The sequence below is a fragment of the Pagrus major genome, chromosome 8, assembly GCF_040436345.1.
Source record: "Pagrus major chromosome 8, Pma_NU_1.0".
Taxonomy (NCBI): domain Eukaryota; kingdom Metazoa; phylum Chordata; class Actinopteri; order Spariformes; family Sparidae; genus Pagrus; species Pagrus major.
In genome coordinates this window covers 7,384,447-7,409,779 of record NC_133222.1, presented here as the reverse complement: position 1 = coordinate 7,409,779, position 25,333 = coordinate 7,384,447, and the positions used below count along the sequence as shown (strand labels likewise).

At 44.7% G+C, this 25,333-nt stretch overlaps 1 protein-coding gene across 1 annotated transcript; it reads right to left on the bottom strand.

The window, feature by feature from the left end:
- Nucleotides 1-2,279: 2,279 nt before the first annotated feature.
- LOC141001273 (genetic suppressor element 1-like) lies at nucleotides 2,280-24,838 on the bottom strand. The gene is made up of 16 exons (XM_073472295.1): nucleotides 24,736-24,838; nucleotides 16,630-16,809; nucleotides 14,754-14,953; nucleotides 12,525-12,691; nucleotides 12,205-12,408; nucleotides 11,268-11,423; nucleotides 10,041-10,342; nucleotides 8,532-8,853; nucleotides 7,855-8,441; nucleotides 7,592-7,704; nucleotides 6,275-6,554; nucleotides 5,122-5,235; nucleotides 4,629-5,006; nucleotides 4,126-4,431; nucleotides 3,720-3,823; nucleotides 2,280-3,276 (listed from the first exon to the last, which is right to left on the bottom strand). Exons 1-16 carry the CDS (start codon nucleotides 24,782-24,784, stop codon nucleotides 3,139-3,141), a joined length of 3,600 nt encoding a protein of 1,199 aa, XP_073328396.1. The 5' UTR covers nucleotides 24,785-24,838; the 3' UTR covers nucleotides 2,280-3,138.
- Nucleotides 24,839-25,333: the final 495 nt, after the last annotated feature.

Sequence of the window (25,333 nt, the reverse complement as noted above, 5' to 3'; positions counted from 1 at the left end):
CTTTTCTTGAGTGAAAGTAGTGCTATCACAGTATAAAAATACTCTTACATATAAGCCCTGTATTCAAAAGATTAGTAGTAAATAAGTAAAAACACTTAAGTATTAAGTATAAAAATGTGGTTAAACCATCAAAAGTAAAAGTGCTTATTATTCAGAATGAGCCCTGTCAGTGTTATAGTATTATATATACTGGATTTGTAATGACTGGTGCAAGTATTAGCAGCAATGTATCTAGTCAAGATGGAGTTAATGCTGACTACTTATACTGTATCTAGTTTAATCAGTAGTGAGGAATCATATTTCATAAATGTGATTCGTGAAATATTAAAGGCCCTGCACACATATGGTCCACCCACACAGGTGTTTTCACTTGTGTTGGCTAATTAATGCTGCACTTGACTGACTAGCTCACCCTTGTTTCACCCTGACCTGTCCTCTATGACTCTACAGAGTGGACAGTTACAGCATTGCTGTCAGTTACTGGGCTCTTTATTAGTAGTTGAACACAAACTTTTTCTTCTCCTTCATGTTTATTGCCAGATAACCTAACAATGCTTCCTTTTACAACCCTTGTGTTGGTTTTGGTTTTATTTTGTGATTTTTCTTTTTGTAGCCCCAACCCTAATTTTACTTCTACAGAAGACAGATATGTTCAGGAATTCAGGAAACATGGAGCTGATATGGAAAGCCGATCATATCGCCCATCCATCCTTAACCTGTTGAGCCCAAGCGGATCCCAGATGGGCCATTTTTTTGAGCACCTATGGTAAAATATAAGTGAAATATACAGTTTGGTACCTGAGAAATTTTAAATGGCACAGATAGAAATTCTGCCCAACCACCTGCACTAAAACCTCCCTAATTTTGTTCTGATTCACTTTATTAGCATAAACGTGGGCAGAGGTAATGTTCAGATGTTTTGCTATGGTTTGCTAGAAATTTGGAGCGGCAGCTGCATCATTCCTCGAGGACATTCATTAAAAAAATCTTTCGTTTATGCTGCCAACTTAATTTATTCGGACCCAGTGACATATAGATATATATCCCTTTATTATGATACCTTGTTTATTCAAATAGACCTTGTAGTTGCAGAGATACACTCTGTTAATTATCGAGCAGAGACACAAAATAGACGCTTAGTTCTTAACAGGTTAAAAAGAGCAAAAGATAAAAAATAAACATAAATGTTCGGTTTATTCCCTATAGGAACATGGACTCTGCTCCTGCCGTTCAAAGACCACAGCCTATTCTTTTTCTCTTCTTCTCTATATCTTTTTAAAATCATTATATGTCTAAATGTTGAATATGATGTATTATATGAAGAAATGACTAAAGTTTCTGGTCATCTCAACTCTTGTACTGTTACATATTTATAAGAAGTGAAAACAATCTCTCCCCAGATACACGACAATGACAGACAGAAGACATTTTACAAATATTTTAATGTAAATTTCCATCAGAATTTACAGCAATATATGTTAATAAATAATTCATCACACTTATACATCCCAAATAATACATTACATAACAACTGATTGAAACAAATATGCAGGATTTCACAGAAAGTTTGTCGAGGAACAGGTAACAGGATGGTCAGGTGATTTTGGGACATTGCTACTTTAACTGGCGCTTGTGGGAACGAGGCTCCTGGGATTTTAATATTCAGAGGGAAAGAGGCAGAAAATATAAATTTTTGTGACATTGCTTTATCTGGCTTGAACAAAAATAAATCTCATCAAAAGAGCAGAGATGGCGTCGTTTATTGTTATCCACAGAAGGACGGTGTCATTTTGATGTGTATGTCGCCCCTAAAAACAATTAGAGAACTGTTTCAAGTACTCGAAGAGCATCAAGAGAAAAGATGTCGTTTATTAGTTTTGACACAGTCCTGAAATGGAACTGAATAATAATTTTGGCTTTTTTGATTCCACAGCAAAATCAGCTCAACTTCTTCACAATAATGCCACAATAAATCACCTTCAGATGGGTGAAAACATTTGTAAGTATTTCCAATTCTCTAAGAACATGTGAAGAATGTTGCAAAAGGCCTTTTTTTTAAAAATCACAATTTTTATTCTCTTCAAGTTTCGTCAACATTTATAGGCATGTGGAGTGCTCAGGACATAAACCTTCTGAACTGACAACTTGATAATGTTGTGAGACAGAGACTGATGCCATGCTGTCTTCCATCCCCCAGTGCATCTTGGTCAAACCCCCACCCCCCACCCCCAAAAAACATTTTTGACATCACATAACATTTCTCAAATACGACTGTCCTAACATCCTTCATTTTCTAAACATTTTTTTTTTTAAAATTCTGACCAGCAGCAGTTTCCAACGAAACATATGGCTTCCCCACAAGGAACGGTTAAAACAACAAAACATACAAAATTCTTCATCTATCGCGAGAGACTTTACTGATGGAAAAATGTATTAAACCTCAAAAAACTTCATTGATACCATTTGCCGTTATATAGATAATATCTTTTAGATGTTTCCTTTACCAGCACACAGACTGCTTCATCCGTCACGTACGGTGCTCAGTACAACATTACACCACGCAGAGGACCGTAAAGTATCTCCTCCAGTTCCATTTCAAGTGCATCCTGTCAAGTTTAAGGCCTGAGGTGTGCTTTGATTCCTTGACTCCTGTTTTCATTCTCTGAGTATTAACCAAGTGACCACTGTACGCTTTAAGTCTCTTCTCATTGCTGTCCAGAGAGGCTACAGATTTGTGCCGAGTGAAACATCTCATTAGTGTGAGTCAATAAACTGATATAATATGAGCTAAATGGTAGAAAGTCCTTAAAGCTGTCTGAGGACTAGCAGGAGTGGTTAGAGTAACTCTGACGGAGATGCTGTTTCACCTACACAGTGCTGGGCAGAATGAGAGAGAGTGTGAATGCCCAGACGACATGGTCACCATGGTTTACAGCTACCGTGGCAAACCTGGCAGGTCATCAGTTGAATCTGGAGCCAGTCAGGTAACATAACTGGCTGTCCAGAAGCGTAACAAGACAAGGACCGGCTCCTTCAAGTGCTTCGAGTGCAGAGAGTGGTCTGGCTCCAGTCTGTCTTGTTCTTGTTACTGATCCTTCGCTGTCAGAGGCGTATCAGTCAGAGAGCGGGTGTCGGAGGTCACCTCGGTGTGTGTCCGTTCACTTGCCCCCTGCCCCAGTGAATGTTCGGTAGTGTCAAACACCTCCTGAAGTGCTCGAGCTGGGCCTGTAGTCTCTCCCTCTCCTCTCTCACTTTCTGCCTCTGACTCACCAGCTCCTGGAGGACGGACAAGACTCTCATCAGAGAAGCAAGACTAAGCTGCGTCGCTTACAAACAAGAGTACACACAGCAAATGAGCACTGTAGGGCAGCAAGTAAAGATTGTTTGTTAATCTGCAGATTATTTTCTAGATTAATCGTTTTATCGTTTTATCCGTAAAGTGTCAGAAATAAGTGAAAAATGTCCATCCCAGTTTCCAAGGTGATGTCTCTAAATGTCTTGTTTTGTCAGTCAATACTCAAAGATACTCAGCTGAATATGACACAAAACTGAGAAAAGCAAAAAAAAAAAGCATTTTCCATCTTCTATCACATGACAAAATTACTGGTGATTATATTTCTGTCAATCGACTAATCGATTAGCCGACTGACAGTTGCAGAAGACACTGACATTAAAAGACACAAAGAGGCAGGCATGCAGGTACGGCCTCGGATACTTACCCCCATAGTGAGAGAGAGCTGCTCTGCAGTTCTGGTCAGGTTGTAATTCTGTGCTTCAAGTCTTTTACACTGACTGTGAAGAACCTGCCTCTCTAAACCCCACTCTGTACAGAGAGAAACCACAAACAAGGCAAAGTTAAATCTATTCTTATAACTCTTTCACATAAATGCCCTGAGAGAAAAGTAAATAGTCCCATGAGGGCCAAATCTTGCCACATCTAATAATCATCAATGATTTGCGGCTCAAAAACAAACAGTCTAACAGAGGTGATATGCTGATTAGAAGGTAACAGCACTTCAACTATAAATGAAGCAGGTGATTACAATGGGAGTCATTTTGTGACTGGCTTTTAAAAACATTCAGTGGAACCTCAGCAAACATGCAACTGACTCGACATTGACTCACCGTCCACATACTCCTGGTAGGCCTCAAAAATAGCTTCGATACCCTGCCACTTCTTTGGAGCTTCCTCCATCTCCTCCTCCTCATCATCTTCTTCTTCCTGACCAGATTCTTCCTCGTCCTCATCGGACAGTTCTTCCTGTGGTCCCGGGGCGTCCCTCCCTGCTGCAGGGAAATGGAAGTGATGACCGTTGATGTGTGCGTGCTGAGGGGCATGGTTGAGACTTGAGCTTTTCAGTTGAGAGATGCTGTGAGGCAACGAGCGGTCAGCGGCCTTCATGCCGGCCTCTGGGACGCAATTTGAGACTCCTGTGAAGAAAAGAGTGAGACAAAAATGCTGTGTCAGTCTTTTCAGCCATTTTTAGCACAGTACTTCATAAGCAGCAAATGTGGTTTATGATTTCAACAGCTAGGACACTGCACAGAAACACCACTAGGTGGCAGAACAGCGTCATTTTAAAATTCAGGGCCTAATGGTCATGCACCTATGGGAGCGGGTGGCTAACCTTTGTTCTGCAGCGTGTTGTGTGTGGACTGCAGCACGGCCTGGTGGAAGTGCTGAGCGAAGGCCTCCGGTGTGAACCTCTCCAAGGGCCGAGTCCGTCCGTTCTGCACAACAGGATTGGGCTCCTTTTTCTGGGGAGAAGCGACAACGCCGTTCTGGAGGCCCTGGTGCTTCCGGTTCGGCTCCACGAACTCAGCCTTTTCGTGATGAAGGGCCAAGGGCGGAGGGATGCGGGCCACGTGGGTGTCCATGGAGGGTTTGAATGTGTCGTTATGGGGGAGATGCTTAGGTTTGTGAAGGTAGGGAGGGGAGGGGCTGGGAGAGTCTGGGTAGAGATGTCCGTTTGATTGGCACGGTGGAGGAGCTGATGAGGAGTCACCTAAAAATACATTTGTACAGCTGCTTAGGAAGAATTCTTGCGACTTTAAACATGCCTATAAATGTGTGTGTGTGTGTTAGTTTGTGTGTATTTGCCGTGTCTGTGTGTGTCTCACCAGTTGAGGGAGCAGGAGGACTGCTACACGGAGGTAAAGGATTATATCTGAGAGTGTCTAACGTCACAGTCTTCCTCTGAATAGCCCTCAGCAGCTCCTCTGTCCTCTCCTTATCTACGGAGCAGAAGACAGAATGAGAACACCTGTCATTCATATTTGAAAATAGGACTTAAAATATTGACTGACACAAAGAACTGACGGAAAAAGGTCAACAGATCGGTGACTTGAGGTTATGTTTGGTACAACACCGCCGCAGACAGACTACAGCTACGAAAATTAATGTTTAATGAAGGCTCATCATTTTCAGTTTTTAGCACATCTTCTCCTGAAAATATTAAGTTGTTTTTTTTCAGAGTAGCAGATTGTTTATACTGATTTTCATCCAGATTTTATGTCCCTTTTCATCCAAGAGCTGATTACGGCAGTTTACAGTAAACTAGGTCCAGTAGATCAGAAAATGTTTCCAGTAACAGAAAATTAATAGAAAAATTGAAAGAGAGCACAAATGAGCTGCTGATTATGCACCAGTGTCCTCTAAGGACGTAAAAACAATCAATTTAAAACAACAAAGAGTGTGCCCTTATTTTTGTGTTGTTTATAAAGATTGTTCATAATTAATCATCAAAATTCTCAGACTTCTTATAATAAGTAATGGAAAATAATGAGCCTTATGTTTATCCAAGCCTACAAAAGCAGTGTTTGTTGCAGGGTGACTGTATTAGTGACATAAAGTACAAGAAATCCTTCTCATACAATATATATGTGCATATGTTTTTAAAAACTTTCCAAAATGTATCTAAATATTTAATTTTACCCATTTTTAAAATGTGTCTATCTACAGTTTTACATTAAAAAAACATTAGCTTAATATCTTTTAAAAAGAAATTCATACATTTTTAACTGATACTATATTTTGACTGGCTGTGGGTTCAAATCCACCCTCGCTGGGAGAAAGTAGAAAATGCTGCCACAACTTCCTCTCCACACGTACCCTAACTTTATTTTCTTCTCACCCTCCTACACCCTCAGTAAATAATAAAACAGAGAGAGAAACTGCATGTTGCATTTTTCCACGGGGAGTTACCAGAACAACTGTGAAGAGAGCAGAGTAGTACGTAGGACGTGTGTGTGTGGATTTGAAACAGGTTGTTACCTCTCCTCTGCTGTGGGCTGACATGCGAGAGGTCGAACATAAGGAGGAAGTCCTTTTTCTCCTCCAGTTCGGGGGCGCTGTCCATCTGCTCGGCAGAGTACGGGGTGGTTAAGGGAGTTGTAGGTGTCGGAGGTGAAGACGCCTTTCTCTTGCCCCGCACGGCCGGCGGAGAGAGGCTGCGCTCTCTCATCATCCTCCTCCTCTTCCTCCTCTTCCGCGCCAGAAGCTCATCGCGGTGGGCCAGCGTGGTCAGACCACACACGCGCAGAAAATCCACTTTCTTTGGAGAGAGAGAGAGATTTGGGAGGGTGAATATCACTCTAACAACTATTTTCAAATCAAAGTCTTTCTATGGCTCAGAACTGGCATTATAATCCGTCCTGAGTGATCCGATCACAAGCTCTGAGTACAGATGTGAACGCACCCAGGACACAGTGAGATCCAATCACTGAGATCTCGTTCAGAGGTGGTCTGGGTCACGTATGCCCACATTTTTTTAGCAGCGTGTCCTGGGCCACATTATGATGTCCTCTGAAAGAAGGTGAAACATGCTGTCTGATTTCCATTTGGTTCACTGTAATGCAAATTATGTGTTTGGGTTCTCTTACCTGCCAAGGTAAGCAGCAGATGTTTGTGAACACAATGTCTGTTTCAACTGATTTCACCACTGAAGTAGTAATTGCAATATCCCCAGAATCCCTTAAAAAATCATGCAATTTGTGAGTTTGTGCGTTTGGAGAAGCTTTGCAAACTTTGTGAAACGCTGTCTACAACAAATTCAAATTTATTTTGGCCTTCTTGTTAATTCGGCAACTGTTATATGTTAAAGGCTTTTTCCTGTGTTTTATTTTAAAGTAGGGCTGAAACAGAACCATAGCAGGTGGTGCCTGCTCAGACCTGTGAAAGGTGACCAATCACAGCAGACTGGGCTTTTCAGAGGGTGGGGCCTTAAAGAGACAGGCACTAAAAGAATAGCAATAGGCAGTATGAGAAAAATATTGTGTTTTTTGAACATTAAAGAATGTTTTCTAGTGACACTGAAGATTTGCATGATATAGGACATTTAAGTTATTTCTTCCTTAGCGTAGAAAATATGTCAGTAGCAAGTTGGCTCCTACTTTTGGTCCACCAGTTCAACACAATAACACATTTGGTCTTTGCAAGTGGAAAGATGTACGTGTTTATTTACATACAGAGCGTGATCCAATCACAAGTGGTCACTCAATACACATGGACATGTCAGAATTGTCCTCCTGTGGTCCCAGGACCCGTGCCACATGTTAATACCGGGTCTAAACGACCTCTTTGTTCATGTACCTCGGAGGATGTGTCCAGTTTGAGCGGTGGCTGTTCTGCCACTCTCCTCAAATGGGCCTTCACCTCCTCCTCGTCACTCTCATCATATGACTCGTCCAGGTCATAGTAATAACCTGGTAAGAGGAGGGCAGGAGAGAAATTATAATCATAAAGAAATTGCAAGGCTATGGGTTAGTTTTAATGGCACAAGCAACCATTCACTGCAGTCATCATCTTCTGCTTACAACTCCCCCTCAAAGCTCATAAATCACCTCCGCACTCACCTCCCTCTCTGGCCTCCTTCCTCCTCTTCTCCTCCAGGTCCAGTTTGCTGAGAAGCCGTCGGTGCTGCTGGAGCACCTCGTCATACACCAGCATGTTGTCGGGAGGCTGACTCTGTCGCTCCCTCACCGGAGATGGAGAGGCTGTCTGGCGCTGCCCCCCGAGGTCAGGAGGCACGCAGGATCTCTGGTGGAGGTTGTTGATGTGATGTCGATGATAGAGGCTCTGGAGGGCTCTGTCCTGCTCCGCCTTGTTCCAGGAGCCTGCGTCCTGTAAACTAGCTCCCCTCAGTGAGGTGTACCTCTCTGTGCCTTCTGCCCTCCTCCTGCCTCCGTCTTCCAGCTTCTCCCCCCAGCTCAGGGGGGGTCTGTCAGCTCTGGTCAGCCCTGGAGGTGGACGACTCGGCGGCGTAGGAGGGTTGATTTTTCTGCGGGAGTCTGTAGGGGTGTCGACGAGGGAGGCGGGGTTCCACAGTGTAGTCGGAGGCGCAGGGTGATGATGGGGACCTTTGGGGGAGATGAGGGGAGGTGGAGCGCCGAGGCAGGGAGGTACATCTTTGCTGCCTGGGTTGTGATGGACTGAATTGGTTCTGTTTAGAAAAATGAAAAGCAAAATAAGTTTAAAGTCGTCACACTGCAAAGGAATTATTTTCTAAAGCTTGTTCTGTTGACTTCTTCACCTGTGGCCATCTCTCCTCAGCTCCAGCCCTTTCCCAGGCGACCTGAGGCCAATCTCCAGCGGACCCTCCCTCTCCTGCCCTTGCCCACGTTGCCGTGTTAACCAAGCAGCCTCGCTCGCCCTCTGAGTCATCATGGCAGCTGCCAGAGCGCCATGGATCCCCCCGGCAGAAGCAGCAGCAGCAGCATGATGCTTCCCCAGGTGAGAGGGCACCAGGCTGGGCACCGGATGTGGGATAGACCCCCTGGAGGAGTGATGGCCAGGCTGTAGGGACAGAGGTTTGGGTGCTGGGAAACCCGGGTGCTCTGAGTCCTTGGTTTTATCTGGAGAAACAGTGGAGACCATGAATGATTATGTCTGTGATTTATTCAGACATCATTCAATCTGAATAAATCATCAAATCTTACACTTTTTACAAGGCTGGACGAGATGATGAATTACAAAGAAAATACTAACTCGGCTGTTTAAAATTCCCAATAAATACACTTCATTTAATTTGTAATCTGTAATGAAACCTAACAGCTTGTGACATATTTCAGGTGTAAAATTAGAGTGAGGAAAGAACTGAGACTAAAAGTTTGAATTGTTCCAACAAGTCTTAATGTTCATGACTCCATAGAAAGCACTAAGTGCCAAGCCAAGAGCATTTACTGTTACTGCACAACCGACCACTGTGCTGTGAACAACAGGAGGTCTTGTCTTGAATCTTTTACAATAGTGGGATTGTCGATCTGACGCAAGGAAAATAAATGCAAGAGGCACATTATCCAATATTCAAGATGGTGACCTTTTGGCCTGATGGTGAGATCTAGAAAGCTGGTTTCAGGTTCGGCTAAAATTTGCCAAAAAGATTGTGACATTTCTTGCATACAAATGAAAATACTGGTTTTCTTCGAGGAGAGGTCAGGTCATCTCCATAATCATAAGCAATGGTACTTTCCAAACTAAATTTCAGGTCAATCTGGCATTACCATGTCAGGATATTTGGGTCTGGATCAGACACATTTTCTAATCAGTATCAACACTGGGCCTCGCAGTAGGATAAAAAACAGGATTTAAGGGTGCTATTTGTAAGAAAAGTAGTTTTTTGAGTCACCGCTACCACTGTTGTGATCCCGTCTAACAATAATTCCTGACTAAACCCTTGATTTGAGATTCGGTGTGTAAGTTACAAATTCCAGATTCTTATAACCTGCTTAAGCCACACTTTTTACGCTCGGCATCAGACTAAGATTTTAAAACGTTCAAGGATAAATCTGAGAATATTTGTTATAAATGACCTTTGTTAATTGTTTCAGGAAGCCCACATCCTTCAAAAGGCCCTTCCTGCACCTCCTCACCACAGTCTCCATACTGTTCTTTTTTTTAATTGATTTACTGAATGAACTTAAAATTTGCTCACAAAAAATGCCATTACAAGCAGTTTCTGGTCATGCGTGTGATTACATGATTACACACATACATGAGTGCACGTGTGGTGTGTGTGTGTGCTGTGGTTGTGTGTAGGTACCCAGTCTGTTCGGGGTCAGCCTCTCCCCTGGCCTGGCCCTGTCCTCTGGTGGTGCCCTCCGAGCCTGCAGCTCAGCCAGGTAGTGGCTCTCCGCCGCTCTGACCATCTGCTGCTGTCTCTCCCTCTGCCTCTCCTTCTGTCTGTCCAGCTCCCTCTCCCGCTCTCTCCCCCTCTCCTCCTCCCTCTCTCGCTCCCTCTCGCGCTCCCGCTCTCGTTCCAGCCCTGCCTCGCGCTCCCTCTCTTTCTCTCGTTCACGCTCTTGCTGTCTCTCTCGCTGGCGGAGCTCATTCTCCATCTGTAGCCTGTGGGGGAGGTTGACAAGTATGCACACACACACACACACACAGACACACACACACACAGACAGGGGGAGAAGGTGAGAGATGCAACACCCAACATGAGGCAGATATTAACCACACACTGGTGAACCTCACACAAACATTTCTGCCCAAACATACACACACTCGCAGAAACACACACAAACACGCACACACACTCTCCACTTACCATGAGGAAAATAATCCATACACAGCATGACTGAGCAAGAGCAGATGAACACTTAATAGGTATCCACAGGAAAAGGACACACACACGCACACACACACACGCACGCACACATACACAGTCACCAGCAATCAATAGCACACAAACAAACCTACAGGATACACAGGAGCCATTACAGACCCAGCCGATAAATACCATCCATTTCAAACACAAACATTTCCCCCATGCATTATGCCAGAGGGAAACAATGTGTATTGTGAAACTGAGAAAGGAGCTCAAAGAAATGAAAGAGAGCACGGAGAGAGAGAAAAAGAGAGACGGGGGTGAAGGAAGAAGTCTATATGAGCATGTGCGTGAGATTTAGTGTATGAACTGGCTTGCATATGCATGTGTGTGTGTGTGTGTGTGTGTGTGTGTGTGTGTGTGTGAAGGGCAGTGTGTGTGATGAGTGTATAGAAGGCACTGTGGGGTGTGTGCTAAAAATATCACACACTCAGCAACCTGTGCCTACCCTGCAGAGAGAGATTACACAGCCCTGCAGACAGAGGAGAGAGAGAGGGAGGGAGGGACGGAGGGAAGGAAGGAAGGAAGGAAGGAAGGAAAGAAAGAAAGAAAGAAAGAAAGAAAGAAAGAAAGAAAGAAAGAAAGAAAGAAAGAAAGAAAGAAAGAAAGAAGCGAACAAATTAACATGTTTGCATTTTTGCATGTGTGTGTTTGTGTTACCTCTCAGCCAGCGCTGTGTGGTTTAGTTCCCCGGGATAGCGGCCTCCAGGCAGGTGCAGGTGGAGGGCGGAGTGGTGGAGAGGAGAGAAGGCGCCCCCTGCAGGCACAGAGTAGAACTGCGACCGCAGCGCAGAAAGACACAGAGACTCCTCCATCCTGTGACAGGCACACATAGCAAACCAGTCAGACTACATCTGCACAAAGCTAAGTGTGGGAGAAGATGGCGAGGGTGAATCTTGAAGGCATCCACGATCTACTTTTCAGATCATCGTATTTAATGTCCTCTTGCTTCTGTTTCCAAACTTCACATAAGTTTGCTGAAGAGCTGACCCGAGCTACATGAACATCCAACTAGATGGATGATTACTTCACATGACTCCTCCTTGGGTGAGGTATTGTAAACAATGCAATGTGAGTTATAGCTAGCAGCATGGCGGACGGGAGCTTGTGCCAATAAATAACTATCTTTAATACAATATTGTGTTTTAAAGGTGGACATGGAGAAATTCATAGCCTAGTCCAGTACTTTAATTAAACCTACCACAAGGACTTTTTAACTGGTTATAAAACTCTGCCTCTGTGTGACCTACATAAGCAAAAGAGACTATCAGCAAAAACTATTTCTATTTAGTTATTCTTTACTCCTGCCACCGGGTCAGCGTGCAGACTGAAAGAGCCTGTGTTTACATTTTCCCAGACTAAGTTACAGTGAGTAGTACGTTAGCCAGTTAAAAACAAGGAGGAAGAGATTTGACAGTGGAAACACTCCCACTTTTGTCCACAGGGGCTACAAATAACAAAATACCAAAGTTCCTTGTAGTAGCTTTAAGGAACAATATACTACTTCTTCATGTCTTGTCTTGATTCACACTAAAATTCTGTGGTTGACACGAGTTTGTAGAGGTTAATGACTCAGAGTTTAAGGTGGTGTTGTTACCTTGGCAAGGACAGCGGATGGTGCAGGTAGGCAGGATGATAGTAGGCAGCAGCAGCTGCGGCGTGGGCGGCAGCAGCAGGGTCGAGACTCATGGGTAGAGAGGTCAGTCGGAGGTCATCTGAGGTGGCGAAGGGCCGGAGCGCTCTGAGGTACTCTTCTGGGACGGCACCCGAGGGAACCACAGGGTGCATCTGCCCGGGCAAACTGCAGAACAAGTACAACACAGCTTTGATCCAAATGTTGCTTCGAATGGGTTCTGCACTACCGCAAACTCTTATAAACATACTTGTGGGCCGACGATGAGTGTGTGTTGCACTCACCTAAGGCTCTGTATTCTTGGGTCCTGCATGACGGAGCTGGGGGTGAGCCCAAAGGAGTGAGCCAGGTGGTGAGGTGAAAGGGTGGGCGGAGTCCGCTTATCTAGTTGTGGCTGGGTGTTCTCGGCACCCACCCGCTCCCTCCCGAGTCCCTGAACACTCGGCTCTACCTGACAGGGAGACAGACAGCGTGAGAGCAGACATTTCTATGTATATCCATGAGTTTTGAGTGTGTGCTGGATTAAAACTGGGCAGAAGAAAGTTCGAGGGAAATAAGAAGGAGTGAGTGGGTAAAAAAAAAAACCCTGAGCTTCACCCAGAGGCTCACCGGAGTGGAAAAGTGGGTCTGATATGTCATAACAGGTCAAGATCAAAGCAGAAAGATGATCCTAATATCTGGCCAACTGCTCTCTCCTTCATCGCTCACTGTCCCTCTCTCTCTCTAAGAGCTTCCCACTCAGAGGATTCGGTCGCCTCAAAGTTGCATTTGATCCTCGATTGATTATAGTCACATTCCAACCTTCAGATCACCACCATGACACAAACAGTTATGGAAAAACACAAACCAAAATTACAAAAAGATGTGTCCTGAACTGACATATAACATTACAGTAAATACTGACACAGTTAGCAAGGATGAAAACTGGATTTTCTGTCCCAGTTTGCTGCTTGTTTTTCTCACTCTCATTTCAGCTAAAGACGCAAAATGCCAAAAGATAATCCTAAAAGGTCCGGTGTGTAGGATACACTGAACACCCGTCGTTTCACCCTCCACTACACTGGCCACCCAAAACATAAAAGACAGGTAATTATACACTAACGAACATGTAATTATGAAAGAAAAAGTCTCTGTGGCCCCTGATTTTAAAACACAGCTGCCAGGAAATCTTTGACGACAGCACGTTGATGAGAAGAAGACACACATGTCCACTATAATGTGTCAAATCTCGTTGCTACAGCAACAGAGGACGTCAGGACAGACCACGGACAAACCACAACCAAATGACCTCTCCCAGCACCACCCGATCTGCTACCTTAGTTTTGTACAACACTTGACCCACAGTGAAATATCTATGCTTTGAATACGTTTGAATAGCTTTGAATGTGTCACTCATGGAAAGCAGATTCAAACCGGTGATGAATTGTTTCGGGTATCATTCAGCAAAAATCTCCACTGGAGACGACACACAGCGGGTCTGGAGAGCAGCCATCACATTCCTTAACCTCTGACCCCCGCAGACAGCCAACGGCCTTCACAGATGCAGCAATAAACACACACAAGCAGCGTGTTTCTTTTGCTTAAATCGTCCTGTCCTCTGTCTTTCTGTTCTAGGACAAGCAGCACACAGTTAGGACAAATACTGAAGCTGCGCACAGCTTTACAGCCCTGCTCATTCTTACACTCCCTCCCCTCATTTCTTAACATCCTATTCTCTATTTTCCTGCCTCCCTCCCTCCTTCTTTTCTCTCTGAATGTCTGAATGGGAGCCCCGGGCAGGCAGAGCCACAGAGTGCTCTTTGTGAAGGGGGAGAAAGGCAGCTCTGATCCAGGGGGAAGTGGCTACTGTGGGGGCTAACCCCTGCATTGTGTGAGGGGCCTGGTCCCTCGCCCCACCTTGAATTCACTCGCACACCCACAAGCAAACACATCCACGGACGCGCACACACATACACGGGTCCCTCTTCACATCCTAAGCCTTTTGTGGTGAAGGGTCAAGTACACACACACACACATACACACACACATGCGCACACACAAACACTGCAGGAAGCTGAACACAATAGGTGCCAGTCTCTGAAGCCTCCAGTGTTTCTTTACAAACCCCTCATGTGTTGCTGAAAAAGACATGGACTGATTAGCGCGAGGAAGACGGGGGTGAGGCAGAGGGGTGAGAGAATGAAAATGAAAGGATGAGACAAGACAGAGAAAGAGAGAGTAAGAGGAAAGAGAGAGAAAGAAAGGACGAGGAAAGGGAAAAAATGAGGGCGAGAAAGAAAGAAAGAAAGAAAGAAAGAAAGAAAGAAAGAAAGAAAGACATGGATGGCTTGATGTTGACAAGCACTGGGACTATTTCTTCAATGGAGGGAGCAGCAACATTAAGGAGACAGAAAGGGACAGACGACTTATCTGCGCCGAGACAAGAAGAAGCTTTAAGACAGCAGAACAGAAAGTTCAGATTCACAGAGCGAGATGTCTCGGGGTACGGCGGTTTGATAAACGACGTGTCTTACCTGTCGTCCGTCAGCCCTCCACAGGCCGTTGCTGGTCTTGGTGGGGGCAATTGTGACTACTGGAGGGGTGCTGGGCACGCCGTGGCCCCTGGTCTGGCCCAGGAGGGGCCCTAATGAGCTCCGCTTAGGGGTGGTGACCGGCGAGCTGTGGCTGGTGGCCGGGGAAGAGACTGGAGACGACTCACCGCTGACAGCAGAACCTGAAGCAGGGAGGGACAGGGCGTTAATGATAGCGGGAGACGCAGGAATAAACTCAGCTCATCAGATTTAAAAAGATGTCAGGATCAAACAACCCCCCCGTGTCTTAATAGAGACGGTACACGAAAAAGAGAAACTAGCAATTCTGACAGTGCGCTGGCCTGTGACGAGGTAAACAGTGATTCAATCATTTTGATGAAAAGCTTTCTGGCGAGATGCGACAGAAATAAAGAAAAGTGTAAAAAAGATGTACGAGGTAGAGGAGCAGAAGATGAAAGTCTGTGTGTGACGCTGATGAAGAAAGACAAAAATCAGACATAGAGAGAGAAGGAACGAAGGACCTCATAGATGATGGTTTTAAAAAAAGAGACTGGGGTGGGACACAGTGAAGGTGTGTGTCGTCTGTAGCATCCACTCTACCATTACTCCATTACTGTAACACTCACTAATCAGCCGACACACACACTGAAACACAAACACATCCAGAGGCACTGAGGAGGAGGAAATAACAAGATGGAGCCTCAAGGTAGAGAGAGAGCCTCAGGGAGAGAGAGAGAGGGAGAGAGAGAGGGAGACAGAGAGAGAGAGAGAGAGGGAGAGAGAGACAGAGTGAGAGCTTGTTATAATTGACTGTAATTAGATTCTCATTATTAGGAGATGAATGGAAATGGATGAAGGAAGAGGCAGAGAGGGAGAGGTCAGAATAGGTCAGCCCTTATTCAACACCTTCATTAGGACACCAATGAGCTGAGAGTGGACACACACACACATTTACACACACACACACAGCCAAAGAGATACTAGGCAGTAACGTTTTAATCCACCAAACACAACCTTGGTCTGTGATATGACACACAAACAGTCAGTGGTGATGTGCTGCGGCACCAGTTTTAGCTCATTAAAACCTCGCACACATCTTAAAGGAACAGTTCGACATTTTTGGAGAATATTTGCTTCCTAGTGGAGAGTAGCTGGTTAGCTTAGCCTAGCATAAAGACTGGAAACAGAGGGGAACAGTAAGCCTGGCCAGAACCTCTACAGCTCACTGATTAACGCGTTATATCTTGTTTGCAGCGGTTTTACAGGGACAGAAACGTATTCCTAGGCTCGACTCAATAACTACTTTTGTTATATTATCAAAATAATTGGAATAAACAATATCATTTTCATTTGAAGACCATTTTTTTGCCAATGACACAATGATATTTTCGTATAATATTAGAATAATGCAAGTAGTACACCCGTTCAAAGAGTAATAAACTTTTAATTCTTAATAATATTAAAATTCCTAAAATAAAAACCCACAGCCAAACAATATGGCCTCTTGGGGCTCCATTAGCAAAAACTGCACTTAAATAAGTATTACACATTTGGCAGTTAATATACCACTTTTCATTGGGTCATGTCCAAAAAAAACAATTAAATCAAAAATATAAGATATTTAAGATATAACGTAATGATCGTGACAGGTCTACTTTTCTATATATATTCCTTTAATTTTGTTTGTATAGCTTGCTTTCATGGTTCAGAGTTGACAGAAACAATGAAAAGGTGTAGATACAATAAAGGATGTTGAACAAATCTGACAGGTGCTTGTTTTTCGGTGTGTGTGTGTGTTCAGGACCACGTTAGCTCTCCAGGGCCTGGGTTTAAAAAAAAAGGTTAAATCCCCGCTCACCTCTGGGATCCTCGGCCTGTTTGGCCAGTTTACGCAGGGCAGCAGCGAATCCGGAGTTTGCAGACTGAGCAACTGCGTTCCCATTGGTTAGTGGGCTGAGGGGACTGACAGTAGCCGTGGTGCGACTTGCCGTGGAGATCATTCCTAATGATGGTGATTTGTTGGACTCATGGTTCATACCTGCGGAGGAGACAGGGGGAGAAAATATGCCGTGAAGATCCAGTCGGCGAAAAAGTGTTTGATTCTTCTGTCAGCTGAGGAATTATATTACCACCTCTTTATAAAAAGAAGGAAAATGTGAGAAAATGCATCAGATCTCAAACACAGTTGATATCTTCAGCGGATGAAAGTCATCATACACAAGTGCTCGAACAGAATGGACAAGTGTGTGTGTGTGCCTCCCTTTGTGTCTGGACATCATAGCGAGCGCATACGCGTGGGTCAGCTCCACTAGAGACAGAGCGGAGGGAGTAGAGCTGTGTCAAATAGAGCGGTGACCCTAATAGCAAATCACACACATGAGTGCACACATTTCCTCGAGGGAGCCAGTCAACACATCTTAAGAAACCCGGCAGTGTCTACACGCAAACATTATTAAGTATCACTGCAGTTTTACACTCTCGCACAGATGCAAGCATGTGCACACACACAGCAACACACACACACACACACACACACGACCACAGAGACAACTAGCAAACCCATCGATTTACTGAACAGTGGACGCACTTAGAGCAAACGTGGTTGGACTAACCTTTGTCTTCACCCTCTACCCTCTCACTGACCCACTAATGTTAATTACAGCTGGAATTAGCCAGCAGCCCCCCCTGACTGCTACAGCAATGACCTCATTACCACCACACACACACCTTTCAAACACACACATATACCACAGGAAGAGCAAACAAACAGCCAAAGCAGTAAACACACTCATGAAAAATTCATAGGCGCGCACACACACACACACACACACTGGAACACCATTTATTGAATGTTCTGCTCATCTCGCGGGCGGTTTTGAAGAAAAAAAGGAATAAAAGGCGGTCGGATCTGGAGAGTTTGTTCATCAAAAGTCTCATAAATCTCGTATTCGCACACGTCAGATTAGTTGTCTACCTTCTGCCTGCCAGCTTTCACACGTGTGAGCAAGAGCAGGCAGAGGAAGCTGTCGAGCGACGAGCGGAGTGAGAGGAGAAGATTTATGAAGGAGGGAGCAAAAATGAACCAAAGCCAGAGCTTAACAAAGTAAAAGTGGAGACTGACAGAGGTCGCTATATGAAATCGTGTAGACCCGTCGGAGAAAACGTATCGGCTCACATCTTCTGAAAGCTTCGAGTTAAATATCATCAAAGTTTTGACAAAAGCTGTTCCTGCAAAGTTGATGAAAAGCCTCCTTTCCCCCAGTTTCAGATAACTTGTCAACCTGCATCTAAATGCGTGTAACGTGTACAGTTAACATACATGCAGCTTCTGACACGTATGATCACTCTTCTTCTCTTATATAACCTGTTTCGGGCACACTTATCATTTCTTTCTTCAGTCTCATGTATTTACATGTCACGCTAATAAAGCAAATTGAAATTGAGACGGACGGACAGAAAGGGAAAAGAGAGATGAGGCAAGTAAAAAGCTCAGATCCTGACAGGCTGTGTGTGTCTGTGTGTGTGTGTGTGTCTATATCTCTGTCTCTGCTGAGCCCAGCAGTCAAGGGAGAGATGATAAGACAGTTTCTATCGACTCTTTCTCCTCCTCCCTCCTCTGTTACTCACTCTCTGTTTCCTTCCCCTCTCTCTCTCTCTCTCGTTTATCTCAGCATACTGGTGCTTATTTAACAAAAGCCAACACACATAATCTCTCTCTTGTCTCTTGCTTTCTTTCCCTCCTTTCTTTTCCCTCGCGGGGCTATTTTCCTCTGATATTTTCTCCGTGTCATTCACAAGAACACATCCTAACATATGCATGTGCACATAATTCAAACATGCAAACAGACACACTCACCCTCCCGCTCACTGTTTCTCCTCCTGCTCCGTCTTTCTGCTCCTCTGTGAGACTCTTTCTCTCTCTCCCTCTCAGCCTTGCAGCTGCTACGTGGTCACGTGACCTCTTTTCTATCCACTCCCCCCCCTCCTCTTCCTCCTCCTCCTCCTCTCCATCCATCGCCCCCCCCCCTCCTCCATCTCCCCATCTATCACCCTTTCCATCCCACCTCCTCCTCCTCCTCCACCTCCTCCTCTCTTCTCCCGTCTCTGTCACTCTTTTTATCTTTCCATTTTCTCTCCTTAGCTGTCCCTCTCTCTCTCTTTTAAACTGCGCTCTCTGTCGTTTTCTTTTCTCTCCTCATTCTTCATCCCTCCTCCTTTTGGCTCGCGCTCCCGGGAGGGTGGAAGGTGGTGGTGATGGTGGTTGGGGGGGCTGGAGGAGGAGGAGGAGGAGGTGGGGAGTAGAAAGAGGAGGAGGGGGGGTTTATGGTGATGACTGGGAGGGTGGGTGTGTGGTTTGAGCTGTGTGTGTGTGTGTGTTAACCCTCCATCCATCACTTTGTCTCTCTGCTAGTCAGCTCTGTCTGCTTTAGGGACACGGCTGATGTGGGGGAGGGGAGGTTTTCTGACAGTGACCTTTCACCCTTCACCTCTGACCTCCTACTGCCCTGGACAGCAGGGGGTTGCGGGGTAAATCACACACAACAGCCCTAAATACAAATTAAGACATTTTTTTTTAAAGTAATGGCTGAATAAACGGCTCCAACGCTCAAAGCACACAAGAAAAACTGTTCAAGGGGTTAAAAGAGGGGCTAATCATGTCATTACTGGGGCAGGAAATGATGCCAGTGCCATGTTGTTTTCTGTCCTCTAAACGGTGGCCATTATAAGACACGTAAGACTCGGCTTGTCCGTCTCTTTTGACGGCGTGTTATGTGTGCGACCAACAAGCAGGGCATTTGAAAAGCAAGCTAAGAGCAGTTAGCAGCTAACGCAGAGGAGAAGAACAGCAACCGGAAACGTCTGCAAACTGGTTAGGCGACGGGGATGATATCAACAGCCATAAGTCAGGATGGTGAATGACTGTGACTGCCATGTTATGACACTGTCATCGTTAAGAAGGCGCTTCCTGAGGTGTAGGTAAAACATAAGACTAGACGCTGCCACTGTTGTGTTAAAAGTCTCTTTTGCCTGTGGAACGTTGTTTGTTCAGTGTAAAACCAAAACAAAAACAGAGGCAGCGTACATTAGCATCTATGTTGCGGCGGTATTGTGCAATCTCTGTGAAAAAGTGCTGTTACCTTGTATTTTGCTAGTGTTAGCATGCTAACATGATTACAGTTATCATGTAACAAACAAGCTAACATACAGACGTTGCGAGAAATATACAAACATATTATAACGTTACTACAAAAATGATAACATTTGGCACCGAAGCAGTAACGTCAACAAATGTTAATGTTCAAGCAGACATTTGTGCTCATCTTGAGGCTGAACGACTTCTCTTCATAATCAAACGCATTAAAAATGAGAGGGCTGGAGAAAAATAACAGAAAGGGCAGGTTCTGAGATCAGTCTGAGCTGTCAAACAAACACACGGCCACACTTCACTCACACAAGGTCAGGGTGTTAGTTTCTAGCGAGCTAACAGCTACAGCTGATGACTGTGCACAGCTGGTACATTGGCTGTTTGGGGTGATTAAACAGGACGGCTTTGACACTTAGATAAATAAAACAAGGTGAAATGTTGAATTTTACATAAAATCTGAGAGTACCTTGAGGGTCTGGCTCTCCATTATCAGCCTCAGCTGTGCTTTGAGCTGACTGTAGACAACCTCGTGCTAACAAATGCTTTATATGTAACATTAAACTTGTTAGCATGCTAATGCAAGCATGTGGCTAACTAGCCAAAGTAAAAGAAATTAGTTTCAAGGTAAACTGTCACAGGTACAGTTCCTAACAGGTGTCTATATGTACAGCTTTTTAAAAAAGGGAAATTCAAGCACCTCTCAAGCACTTTCAAGGTAACTAAACCAACAATTTCCAGACTCTCAAAGCCTTTATCATAAATTGTGACGATAAATGCAATTGCATTAATTCAAGTTTACAGAATCCCTTTATGCCCACAGCCATCAGTATATTTACTTTGTGAAAAGTTTATGTTAACTGCTCATTTTGACACCAGGAGACAAAATCAAATATGGTGCCAGGATTGTACGGTTGAAATTAAGCATTTTCCAAATGTTCAAGACTTTGTGAGGACCCTGACGTGTAAAAATTGGACCTGCTTGTGGCGCTAAATGGAAAGTCAGGGGATCACCAAAGTCAGTCCACTTCACTCAGCAGTGAAAAGAGTTGGACAGACTGACCCACTGACACTGACTGTCCCTAGAGCCGCAATCAAGTATTCAAACACACGCTACAAACTAATAATATAACCACCCCGAGTGTGACTCATCCACTCACACACAAACATACATAATCACACTCTGATCAGCATGATGTAAGTGATATAGTACATGTTGAGGCCTGTGTCTTTGACACCTTTGTGGTGTCGCTCTCTCTCTCAAACATGCACACAAACAGGCAAACACCCACCACACAGGGGGACTGTGAGGAAGGCGGGGGGGGGACCTGCTCTGCCCTGTCAGCTCATTAAAAAGCACAATGTCTGTCTGTGTGTCTGTGTGTGTGTGTGTGTGTGTGTGTGTGTGTGTGTGTGTGTGTGTGTGTAGGGATGGGTCATTAAGATGGAAGAAGAGGTTGTAACACACTACCTACTCATTAACCCTCATCACATTGGCATGTCTGGGTGTGTGTGTTCTTGACGGCTGCTATGCTAACACTTAGACATTAGATTGACTTTGCTCATTTGTCTTTACGAACAGTTACCCAACATTAGACCAATAATTAGTGCACGCACACACACACACACACACATTCTCTTAACATAAACTGAATGTGCTCTATTTAAGTTTTAAGACATTATTATTTGTGCTCCTACAGCTGATAATAATCGCAACAACAGCTACTGTTGCAGCTACAATAGCTGGCAGACTTTTTCAAATTCCTCTGACAAGCACGCAAACACACACACACACACACACACACACACACACACACTCACACAGCGAGAGAGAGAGACACATAGAGAGAGAGAGGGGCAGAAAAAGAGGGAGAGGAAAAGTAGCCAAATGTTTTACAGCCTCTTAAACTTGTCTGTAATAGCAGTCAGAGTGGCGTCAACACAGCAGTCTCCAGGGTTACTCCAGGGGCTGCTAAATGGCTTTACTAGCTCCAGTCACTCTGCAGCTCACACAGAAACACTTAACACTTCCTTACAATCCATAAACAACGAACACACTCTCCCACTCCAACATCTCACACACTCACGAACACAGAAATGGGCACGCAAATGACCATAAACGTCAGAAAAAACGGCATAAAACAGAACAATGACATCAACCAAAACACGCTCGTGTGTGTGTGTGTGTGTGTGAGCAGCCTACATGCAAAGAGAGGCGCATACACAATCAGCTGACTCAGGATTCAGGCACCGTGCATCACAAAAACGTATGCATGTGACCCCTCGGGACCAAACAGCCAGCACGCATTTATGGTTCTGGGATAAATGGAGCAGAAAAACCACATACTGTAATAACCAACACCTCCAGCGAAGACAAAAAAACAAAAAAAAAACAGGAAGCTACATCCAAAGACACGCTGGATGAGAGAATTAGGAGCACACAGCGGGGAAAGAAACAATGAAGGAAGTGTAGCAGTCATTACTCTGGTTCATATTAAACAGTGTGTCTGCCAGAGCTGAGCCATGTTTACTGTGCAATCATAACAGAGTCGAGATGTTAGTGAAAGGTCTATAAATTATCGCCGCCACAGCTTAGAGCAGAATGTGGACTGTCAGCAAAGATGGGACGGCTACACTGGAAAAGCTCTTCTTCTTCTGCTCTCTCCTCCCGTGAACTCAGGCCTCCTGGCTGCAGGGCGCTCTTCCTCTTTCTGTGACCCCTTCTCCATTTCTCTAATCAGCGTACTTGTCTACGAGTATCTTGTCACTGTCTGTCAGATACAGAAAGAAGATATAAATAGCAGCCGTTTTGGGACCCTGACACTTTTCTCTTATCGGCCCGCGTTATCGTTTCTTTGCCTTGTCATTTCCTCCTCGCTATCTCTTCCCCCGGCCTCCAACCACTCACTCGACAGCCTCCCCCATCACGCCGGCTACAGTTCTGTTTTTTCCCCCTCTGTGTCATCGATCTCTTCTGCAGGCGTGTGGCTCAGTCTTGCCTCTCTGATACGGAGATGACGCAAAAAGATAAAACAATCTGAGGCAAACCAATCTTGCTCTGTCTCGGTTTGCTTCGGCGCCTTGCTGCGTCTGACTCTTGCCCGCAGGAGTTTGTGTGTGTGAGAGTGTGTGTGATCAGCGTCGGTGGTGGGAGTGTATACAGAGGGTCATGTAAGACTGTTGACAGCCAGTTCCTCCTCCTCCTCCTCCTCTGGCCTGAGGACGCCTCTGCTCACCAGGTGCCGACACCACGGTGGCTAGACCTCAACCATCTGAACAAACATGAGGGGGGGAGAACACACGCAGACACACTCTGGCTGCACAAAGGTGTATGAAGACAATGCAGACTAGCAGATGCACGGAGACTGGCCTGACAGGCTGCTGTTGGCTGTGTAAAGCGTAAAAGTGCAGAGTGTAGCTGAGGTGTGAGCTGTGAGAGAAGACCAGCAGAACAACTATCGCTGTCGTAAACAAAGATGAAAGAGTCCAGGAGAGGTTTGAGCCAGAAGGTTGCCGACAGATTTTATGGATTGTTTCCTCGTTTATTATAACTGTATGGATTCGATCGGAGCAGTGAGAAAAGTAGTTGATTTATTCCTGCGATTACTTCTGTCTTCTGTGTCAGTGTGTGTACCTGTCTTCTGGCTGTTAGGTGTATGTTCAGCTGAAACATGAGCCTGTTAACCGCTGGAAGAAAATAATTTCCTGTGTGCTCGTCCACCTCTTCAGTCCCATTTTTCTCGGTATGTAAACAATGAAGAGTGTTCGGTACAAATTCATTCCACAGGCTACTACAGTTTACATTTGAGGGATCCAGGAGTACATTTAAGGACATCACATTTAAAGCATCGCGGCAAAATACAACTAATTCTCGCACTACACCATCTAGGACAGAAAAGGACTATTTAAATTAAACGATACTGCAGTTAAGGGTTCAGAACTGATACTACATTGGTCCCGCTGGTGAGATTGTTTACCCAAGGTCAAGAAAGTAATAATTCTCTTGATTATTAAGCTTCAATTAATCGACTCAACATTAGGAAATAGAGCAAAATAAGAAAAAAAATGATTATTCAAAGTTGCCAAGGTCATAAGGCAACATGTTTACTTGTCTTGTTTTGTCTGACCAACAGTCAGGGTTCGGAGATACCTGAGTTTCTGTATAAGCAGTAAAATCTTGATGAATCTAATGATACAAATAGGAAGTCTGTCTCACACCCTTGTCTCCACCCTTAAAGTAAGTTATTTAAGAGACCCCCAACAAAGCTCAGATTATAACTCTAACCCTGTCGACCATCCAGGGCCCGATCTATTACATTTACAGTGATATAAAACATTAAAAAGCTGCAAAACCTCTATTTTGAGAGGCTGAAACTTCAAAATTCTCAATTAATCATCAAAATAGTTGCCTTCCTTTTTCTGTGGATCAATTCATTGACTTGTTTCAGCTCTTATGACATGAAAACAACAAGGGGAAACGTGTCTTACAGTATTTCTTCTTATCATTTAACGATAAATGTACCAATAAACAAAGTACACTGCTTTTATACAGTATGATAAAAGCATAGTTTTAATAATTACTAATTCAATAAAGAAATAAGAGCCCTGGGGTTAATCTGAAGCCGTGGGGTGTAGGGCTTTATAGTAGCCTATCTATATGAGAAGGAGGTAATTAAAGAGATTGGAGGTTTACTCAGTAACCCCTGCTGAGCAGCTGGTCTACGGCAGGTCAGGAGCAGCACATGGCGCATGGACCGTGTGTGTGCGTGTGCATGTGTGCGTGTGTGTGTGTTGAACTCCACCTGCGGGCTGTGTACACACACAAAAGCGACGTGATCCGCTTGACTGCTGCTAATGCGCCCGGCGGCATCTATCTCAGCCAAACAATACAGTCGCTGTTAAAGGTCCCGGATTAAAGAGCGACTCCTCTAACTCCCATGGGTGCTGCTGTGTGACAAGACAAACCATGACAAGGAGGAAGATGATGGGTGACACACACACGCACGCACGCACGCACACACACACACGCGGCGGTGTTTCAGGTGTGTCTTCCTGTCCGTTAAGTTTGCTCGGAGCAAACAGGAACAGGTGTTTGATCACCGACGAGTTTGTCAAGAAAGATAACATAACTGGGAACCACGAGCTGCACCTTCTGCGGCTGCGTCAAGACGGACACAATTAACTGCAGGAAAACACGGAAGCGAGGGGCTCTGCCTTCAAAATAAGAGCAGCTGGCGTTTGCCGAAATGAGGATTTACAACGCGAGGACGTTAAAAATAAACACGTGATTGTGTTTGTTTGCGCTTGAAGTATCCTTACAATGCCGTCTTTGGCTCAAACGCGTTAAAGTGACGCTTTATTTTGAACGTGGTAAACCGGAAGCTGCTTCCTCCCGCTGTCTCCTTCACACCGTCCGTCA

Excerpts from the sequence above, each read along its gene's own strand:
- LOC141001273 (XM_073472295.1), bottom strand. The coding sequence starts at position 24,784 with ATGCCGCCGGGCGCATTAGCAGCAGTCAAGCGGATCACGTCGCTTTTG. Across the intron at positions 14,954-16,629 it reads ACAGGCCGAGGATCCCAGAG|GTTCTGCTGTCAGCGGTGAG; the intron begins GTGAGCGGGGAT and ends TCCCTGCTTCAG. Across the intron at positions 12,692-14,753 it reads GGAGGGCTGACGGACGACAG|GTAGAGCCGAGTGTTCAGGG; the intron begins GTAAGACACGTC and ends TCTCCCTGTCAG.